The sequence below is a fragment of the Prionailurus bengalensis genome, chromosome B2 (genome assembly GCF_016509475.1).
Source record: "Prionailurus bengalensis isolate Pbe53 chromosome B2, Fcat_Pben_1.1_paternal_pri, whole genome shotgun sequence".
Taxonomy (NCBI): domain Eukaryota; kingdom Metazoa; phylum Chordata; class Mammalia; order Carnivora; family Felidae; genus Prionailurus; species Prionailurus bengalensis.
In genome coordinates, this window is record NC_057349.1 from 104,976,172 (window position 1) to 104,985,128 (window position 8,957).

General features: G+C 39.1%; 1 protein-coding gene across 1 annotated transcript; it reads left to right on the forward strand.

Moving 5' to 3' along the window:
* Nucleotides 1-3,679: 3,679 nt before the first annotated feature.
* CALHM4 (calcium homeostasis modulator family member 4) lies at nt 3,680-8,527 on the forward strand. The gene is made up of 2 exons (XM_043592168.1): nt 3,680-4,276; nt 7,710-8,527. The coding sequence occupies exons 1-2, from the start codon at nt 3,719-3,721 to the stop codon at nt 8,094-8,096; spliced, it is 945 nt and encodes a 314-aa protein (XP_043448103.1). The 5' UTR covers nt 3,680-3,718; the 3' UTR covers nt 8,097-8,527.
* Nucleotides 8,528-8,957: the final 430 nt, after the last annotated feature.

Here is an 8,957-nt window from a genome sequence, read left to right on the forward strand (position 1 = left end):
GAGGGAGACACAGAATCCTAAGCAGGCTCCAGGCTCTGAGCTGTCAGCACAGAGCCCGATGTGGGCGGAGCTAAAGTTGGACATTTAACTGACTGAGCCACCCAGGTGCCCCAAGGAGTAGACATTTTATATGTTGGATAGACAGGTGACGGCAAGCTATCTTAAAAAGAAAAAAAAAAAGACCATTTGGTTAGAAAGCCCAGAAGAAAAATGATTACTCACGGATGTAATCATTCACAATCATTGACAAGTTACACACAGATACTGTTGATGAAGTCATTAGTTCTTTCAACTGTAAACAATAAGGCTTAAGAGTTTGTCATCAACAAACTCCTTTACAGCAAGACTTTGATACCTCGATAGTGACTTCTTAACAATCCATGCTTCATTCATCCTTTCTTACAATGTTGCCTGAAAGAGTGGTCTACAATTTCCTTTTCTACTTCCTCACTTCCCACATGCTCTATTAAATGGACTTTTAAAATATAAAATTATAAACATAAGGAAGACGCGGTTCGTACTACCGAGCTCTACCGAACAAGTTGCTATTTATACTTTAGGCTTTATTTTCAGCAATAAAGCAATACTGATACAGTTGAAATATCCAGTACCCTCCTTAATTCTATTCTGTCCTTCTCAGTTCTGCTATGAAGAACTTGATATTTGTCATTCCTATACATGTTTTTAAATTCTACATATGTTAGTAACCACAAAGACTATGTGGAATCATTTTGTTTTAAAACTTTACAAAATGTCTTATACTGCACATATTCTATAGCTTGCATTTTCCCTTCCAGTTACTCCTTAGGATTTATCCAGGTCCATAGCTGCCACTCTAGTGAATTTATTTTCCCAGGTTCTTATAGCTGAGGTCAGCAAACTTCTGTAAAGGACCAGGGAGAGGATATTTTAAGTTTTACAGACATATGGACTCTGTCACAACCACTCAACTCTGCTATTGTGGTGAGAAAGCAGCCACCGACAATTCAGGAATAGGTGTGCCCTTTTGCAAATAAAACTTTATTTTTATTTTTATTTTTTTTTAAATTTTTTTTTCAACATTTATTTATTTTTGGGACAGAGAGAGACAGAGCATGAACGGGGGAGGGGCAGAGAGAGAGGGAGACACAGAATCGGAAACAGGCTCCAGGCTCTGAGCCATCAGCCCAGAGCCTGACGCGGGGCTCGAACTCACGAACCGCGAGATGGTGACCTGGCCAAAGTCGGACGCTTAACCGACTGCGCCACCCAGGCGCCCCTAAAACTTTATTTTTAAATACAGAGATTTGAATTTCTTGAATTTCACAGTTCACAAAGTACTAAACTTTTTTTTTTCCCAACCAAGTTAAAGATGTGGAAACCATTCTTAGCTCGCAAACCATAGAAAACAGGCAGTGGGCCACTTTAGTCTCTGAGCCATACATGATCAACCCCTAGTCTAGAGCATTCTATTTCTGTGGCTTATTAATCTGTTTCTTTGTTATTAGACATTAATAATGAAATAGAATGAAAATACTGTAGTGGAATACTACCTATATCTTAGGTAAAGCTGACTTGTTCTTCACATCTTTTATATCCTAATGTTTAATCATTTCTTATAAAACTATGTTTAAAATGTCAAAAAGAATTCTCCTTATAACTCGATCAGTTTTTGCTTTATGTATTTCAAAGTTATGCAGTCACAGACCTACAAATTGGCAATTGTTATATCTTCATAATGGATTGTTCCTTTTATTATGATGGGGTATTCAAAATTAGCTCTTCTGACACAGTTTTGCCTTATATTATGATTCCCAGTTATATATATTTCAAGACCTCTAGTTTTCAAGCTTTGTGTGCAGTCAAGTTTTAGGTGTCACTTGCAAGCAGTGTGACTCTATTTTTTAATCAGTCTGGAGGTGAGTTTGCTCCAGCTTCGGTGTGGTTGTTAGGAGCATGCCAGACCACCGGGGACCTACTCCTGGTTCTTCTGTCATCTCTGTGTGACCCTGCGCAATTTCCTTAATCTCATAACACCTCAGTTATCTCATCTGTAAACAAGTTGAGGCTAATATTAGCACCTCATCATAGTTCTTAAAACAGTGACTGGCATGTAGCAAGCACACAGTAATTGTTAGCTCTTTAAAATTTTTTTGTGTGTGAGGAGCGCCTGGGTGGCTCAGTCGGTAAAGCATCCAACTAATCGATTTCAGCTCAGGTCATGATCTCACAGTTGGTGGGATCAAGCTCCGTGTAGGGCTCTGTGCTAACAGTGCAGAGCCTGCTTGGGATCCTCTCTTTCTCCTTCTCTCTCTGCCCCTCCCCCACTCGTTTTTTTTTTTCCTCTCTCTCTCTCTCAAAAGAAATAAAATGAAAATTAAAAAAAAAACACACAAAAACAAAACCATACAGCCTGAGGATAACTGCCTTCTGCTCTCTACTGTTGTCAGTGGGAAATCTATTGTCCGTCTACTGTCATTCTTTTGTGGCTTACGTACCTCTTCTTTCTGGTAGCTTTTAATAATATCTCTTCATTTTTCACAGTCTGAAGTTTTACTATGATGTATTTATATGTGGATTTGTCTTTATTTACACTGCTCAGAACATCTAACACTCTTCTGATGTGGGAACTTCCTTTGATTTTACAAAATTCTCAGTCACTTCTCTTCAAATAGTATTTCTCTGCCTAGCCCCTCATTTTTCCCTGCTGGAACTCCTATTATGGAGTTGCTTAATCTGTCCTTTGAATTGGATTTTAAAATATATTATTTTATTTCTTTATCTTTTAATACTCTACTTTGGGTGAATTCCTCAGCATTATGTTCCAATTCACTAATTATGTAATTAACCATATCCAGTTGAGAGTTTGAAAAAAGAAATTTATTTCTTACTCATTTTTTATTAGCCCAACCAAGCCTAGTCCAATGCCTTTTACATAGAAGTTATACAATAAATATTTGCTGATGAAATAAATATAGAAAACACCTTACATATTTGATCATTTAATTCTTTTTATAGGTATATAATTTTATTAATACCTATCACATTTTCATGTAACAAAAAGATACCTTATAAACAAATTTGCAACTTAGCTTATAAGGCAACACATTATTATATTAGATTCTGTGCATGCAAACACATTTTTTATGCAAAGTTAGAAAGTTAGTTTTGTTGCAATTTGACTTTAGGGGTACCCAAGACTTGTTCTTCTTTTGGGAAAAGCTTTTGGGATGTTCTGGAAGAGCTCATAGGTTATGGATGTTCCAGACAGCCCTAAATTTTGGGTGTCTCTATTATTTGGTAAGTTCTGTTACGCCTTTTGTCATAATTTTATGGTAACTAACTCCTGGTCTAGTACAGGGTAAGAATGTTCTCCATTTTGCTGCCAATGCCCTATTTGCCGGTGCTGATCAAGGCAGCACATGGAAAGATGGCAGCAGTTGCTGTGCAAGCAGGCCATTCTCTTTTTAGTGGGAAGATACACTGAAGTAGTTTTCCCTGTCACTCGTACCAGATGAATCTCTCTAGTTTCTTCCGGCTGTAATCTGAAGTACATTTATTAGCTCAGGATTCACAAAGTACATAAGGAAAGATGCCTGAATCCTTTAAACATGTTTGAGGATATTGGGTTGCTTGACACAGCCAGTTAAACCAGTAAGGTCCCATAAAATGGTTATAGCTGGTGGAGTCTAACGATCAGAAAGGGCCGGAAGCTGATTCGTGTAAGAGCTTCCCGACGATGAGCCCGACTCTCAACAATATTGTGTCTTCCCTGCAGAGAAGTGGAACATTTATCAATGCTTTAATTGCTGCTTCGACTATTGGTGGGCAACAGCTGTTCTCTTCTTTCACATTCAAATGTCCTTGCCAGGTTGGGAAAAATTTCTACTATGGTTCTGCTTTTCTACTCATTCCAGCCTTGCTCCTTCTGGTTGCTGGCTATGCCCTGAGAAGCCAGATGTGGACAATGAGCCGTGAATACTGCTGCAGCTGTGCTCCTCCACGCCGGAGAATCAGCCTCTTGGAGCGCAAGCTGGCTTGCCTTAGGTTCTTCAGCATCACTGGGAGGGCACTTGTTGCTCCGTTAACATGGCTGGCGGCAACCCTGCTGACAGGCACCTACTATGAATGTGCGGCAAGTGAATTCGCATCTGTGGACCATTACGCAGTATTTGACAATGTCAGTGCCAGCAGACGGGAACAGATCCTAGCTGGGTTTCCATGTTGCAAATCAACTCCATCTGACATGATCCAAGTGAGAGATGAAGTAGCTCTTCTGCACAGATACCAGTCACAAGTAAGTTCCTGATGCTATGCTATCCCATCTTAACTAGTCACTGGACACACTTCACATTCCTACCGCTTCTGATATTGTCTGAATATAAAATGCAAACTAGATGCTATTCATCGAAGTGATTTCTACTGAGTGGCTATTTGATATAGTTAGGATGTTGGGCTTTGGAGTCAGCAGATCTGTTTTTGAGTCTTGCTTTGCCATTTATCAACCTGCAGAACCTTAAGCAAGTTATCTAACTTACCCATGCCTCACTTTTCTCAGCTGTAAAACGGGGATACTGGTAGGATCTACCACATAAAGTTGGATTGAGTAATAAATGAGTGCATACATGTAAAGCGCTCAGTATGGTGTCCAGAGTCGATATTAAATATAATACATTTTAGACATTGTTATTAAAATTATTATTACTACATAGTATATTATTTAATTCTTTCTGCATATACACGTTCTTAAATATTCATTCTACATATTAACAGTTTGCCTAAAACTATAGGAAGCTTAATTATGACGAAAATAAGTTCCAGTGATAGTTCCAAATGTAATGTCCTTAGACAAATTTATGCGAGGGGGTGGAGTGAGGTAGGGAAAAGGCCTAAATCCGCGGCACTTACAGCTTAAATTTAAGAAGTGTAAGAGTGCATTCTGTCCGTACAGAAAGAGTAATTGGCATACATTACTCTCTGCTAGGGATTTGGGGGGAAAAACACATTTTCAAACCACTGAAATAAAATTGAAATAAATTATTTTTAAACTACTTATTGCAAAGGCATACACATTTTTTGACCCATCACTTTTTAGTTATTGAAATTTAGGAAGTGATAACACTATTTTGTTGAAAAAAAATTACTATCGACACACAGAATACTCAAGTGTTGCCTATGTCCTGATTTAAGCAAAGTTAGATATCCCATTAAGGTATCTCTGTCTCAACCTTTTATGCTAGCCCTAAAGGTCAGCCAGAGGAACTGTGTGAAGGCAGGTGAGAGGTCAAATAATCAATGGGGGAATTCTAACTTTAAAAAATGTTCTCGCTCAAGAAAAACTAAGATGTAATATACACTGGTAAGATCTTCTTAAAGTGACAATATCTTATTTAATGCATGCAAGTACTTCTGTGATAAGACACAGTTGTATAGTTCTGAGTGCCATCGGCCAGTGGATTTCTTGGACCAGCAGCAACAAAACCAATATTTACTGAGGCGCTTCTCATATACTGTATAAATATTCCCTATTTAATTATAACCCTCATAATCTTAAGAGAAAGGTTTAATCAACCCCATTTTACAGACGAGGAAACCAACGCTCAAAGAGTTCATGTAACTTTTATAAGTTCACAGAGCTAATAAATGACTGATAGAGATATTCAAAGGTCATACCGTTTCCATTTCACCAGGTTGCCTTTCACAACTACCTTGAACTTCAGTCTCATTTGAGGAATATACACTATAAGTTTCATTATTCTGAGATGACCAACAAGATCATATTAACTTCAACCCCCTTCTCTGCCCATACTTTATTCTAGAATAGCTTCCTGACAGTTTTACCGAATTTCAGGTGATCTTCTACAACCATGTCAAAATTATCTTTCTAAATGCAGACTGAATGATGAGCCCCACCCCTTCTGCCATATAAAATTCTTCAGTGATTTTCTACAAGCCCAATCACAAATCCAAATTCTTGTCATGAATACAAGGTCCTTCAACGTCTGGCTCCTGACCCCTTTTCCACATGACTCCTATGACCCCGTGGGGACAAACTTCCTGAGGTTCTCCCAACTCTTCATGCTCTTACTTTTCTTCCTCTCTTCTTAGAGCTCTCCTTAACTTCTTGCATCTGGTGAACTCCTCTTTAATGTTTAAGTCTGAGCATCATCTCCTCTGGGAAGTATTCCCTGGTACTCCTCTTCCTTAAGTGAATTCACTTCTGTCCCATCATGCTTACTGATATCAAAAATGATCACATTTTACCATATTTCTTGGCTTGCTATTTTGTCTCCCTCTTTAGACTTAAAGACTGTGGAAAGGATGAACGTAACTTAAATTATTCACATCTGAGTCCCTATAACCAAGCACCATGTATAGAGAACATGGTGTGAGGTCAACCTGGGACTCAATAAATGATAGCTAATGAATTAATGGGCATCTCAGATGCCCTTTCCTCCCCCATGCTGGCCTCTATTAAATCAAATTGCCCTAAGTGTCACTTTGTAGGTTTTAGCCTCCACGAGCGCAGCTATCCCGCTGTGCTCACACTGGTAATTCCAGGACTACCGGTGAATCACAAGCTGTGGGAGAGACCTTCACCTCCCAGACTGTGGCTGGGAAGCTGCCTACTGCTGGCTTCCCTACACGTATGGAACTTGCCTCTCTCACTTTATATAATAATCACTAACTATTGAAAAAAGAATACTTAAAAAAACAGGGTTCTAAGACTAGAAAACAGGGGCGCCTGGGTGGCTCAGTCGGTTGAGCGTCCGACTTCGGCTCAGGTCATGATGTTGGACTTCGGCTCAGGTCATGATCTCGCGGTCCGTGAGTTCGAGCCCCACATCGGGCTCTGTGCTGACAGCTCAGAGCCTGGAGCCTGTTTCAGATTCTGTGTCTCCCCCTCTCTCTCTCTGTCCCTCCCCCACTCATGCTCTGTCTCTCTGTCTCAGAAATAAACATTAAAAAAAAAAAGAAAATTAAAAAAAAATAAGACTAGAAAACAGCCATTTATGTCAGTCATTAAAAGGGGAAACTAAATAATTGCAGATGAAATATAGTTAATTTTCCTTTCAAAGTATATTTCAAAAATGAATCATAAAACTGGTCAGCAAATAACTACTTAAAGGAGGAGGGAAATGAAAAGGAAAATAATAAGATGCTTTACATTTAGGGACATGAGTCTTCCTTGGTCACAAAAAATAAAAGAAAAGAGCAACTCAGGAAGAAATGTCAATGAATACATGTTAGCACGTTATTACGAAGGCACGTAGGAAGCTACTATTATTATCTATCATATCATCATTTTCATCACCATCATTATCAAATAGTTATTAAGCACCCAAAGATGTCGAGCCTGTTCCTAATGGTTGGGGGGAAAAGTTCAGCTAAAGCTAAAAGATGTAGTTTAGGTAACTTCCACAAGAGTAATTGGTGGGTTATAGCAGGTGTCACTTTAAGAACAGTAGTTATAATCCATTCCAAGCTAACTGGTCAATATCCTTTGTGATCCAAAAACCAAATTGAAATGGTTGGGCTTACTCTCTCCATCGCACCTGTATCCATACCAAGTGATCAGCACCTTGTTCATATTTCAAAGACTAGGAAAACAAGCTTCTTACCCACAGTTTACTTCTTACCCCCAGTTTTGTAGAAATCCCCATTGCTATGATTGTCCCTCGAATATTACCTATATTGATGCTGTTTTTCTTTTAAACGATTATGTGAAGATGCTGGGCTGGATTTTGATCACCTTGGCAACCGTCGCTATCCTAGTGTCCCGCTGCTTGGCGACGTGCTGCTCCCCCCTCCCCTCTCGGCAGCACTGGTACTGGACCAACCACCTCCGCAACGAGAGGGAGCTCTTTGAACAGGCTGCAGAACAGCATTCGAGGCTCCTCATCACGAAGCGCATACAGAAACTCTTTGGCTTCATTCCTGGAAAGGAAGACGTCAAACGCATCCGCATTCCTTCGTGTCAGGACTGGAAAGAGATTTCAGCACCCAGTCTTCTCTGCATGGGGGACGATTTGCAAGGTCACTACAGCTTCCTTAGAGACAGGCTGGATGAGGAGAGTGAGGAAAGCAAATCTGAAGGCATCGAATTACGACCTTGATGATAGCACCTCTCACAGGTCAGGTTACTTAACAGATACTTTGATGGAGTTTCAGTGTCATCTCTTTAACTTTTTCTGTGTCTTTTGGTATTTGTTTAAATAAGCCCATTCAAGATGCTAGTTCCAAAGTCACTTTATCTGATCATTGTGCCAATCTTTCTTTTTGGGATTTCCTTGGTGGAAGTGGTATAATATAGGTCTGGTGATGCCTCTATTGGTGTAAGTAAAACAATATGGAATTTGAAGTCATATAAAAATTAGAATGTTGATTCTATGACTCAGTATCTCTGTAGAAACTAATATTTCTGAGCCCCATCTTGTTACCTGCACATAGTGGCTACTTCGCAGAGCCGTGGTGAGGATTAAATGTGATAACATAAGCACAGTGCCTTTCCTAAAATAAGTGCCAATAAATGTTCCCTTCCCCCTTTCTCGTTGCATCCCATGTCTTTTATCACTATTTCCCTGACTCTAATTTCTGGTTTTATTTCTACCCCTATGTAATATCTAGGAACTTTTCACTTGCTTCTACCCCTTCCTTTGATCTTAAATATCTGATCTTTGGGAGCCAGGACAAAATGCCCTTTCTAAACTGGTAACATGTAAGAGAGAAGCTCATGTAGAAAGGTCTTGAGTTATTCTGCCATAACCAGGGGAAGATGATGCATTATTCTATCATCATTAGTATCATATGTTCTTTTGTAGCATACAAATGTTCTTTTGTAGCACCTCCATACTAGGAGCATTTTTTTTTTTTTTTAATTTTTTTTTTCAACGTTTTTTTTTTTTTTTTTTAAATTTTTTTTTTCAACATTTATTTATTTTTGGGACAGAGAGAGTCAGAGCATGAACGGGGGAGGG

What these genes read in the sequence shown, in the direction of transcription:
- CALHM4 (XM_043592168.1), top strand. Translation starts at nt 3,719, where the DNA reads ATGAGCCCGACTCTCAACAATATTGTGTCTTCCCTGCAGAGAAGTGGA. An exon ending in TGCACAGATACCAGTCACAA is followed by an intron (nt 4,277 to 7,709) that starts GTAAGTTCCTGA and finishes GATTATGTGAAG; the next exon opens with ATGCTGGGCTGGATTTTGAT.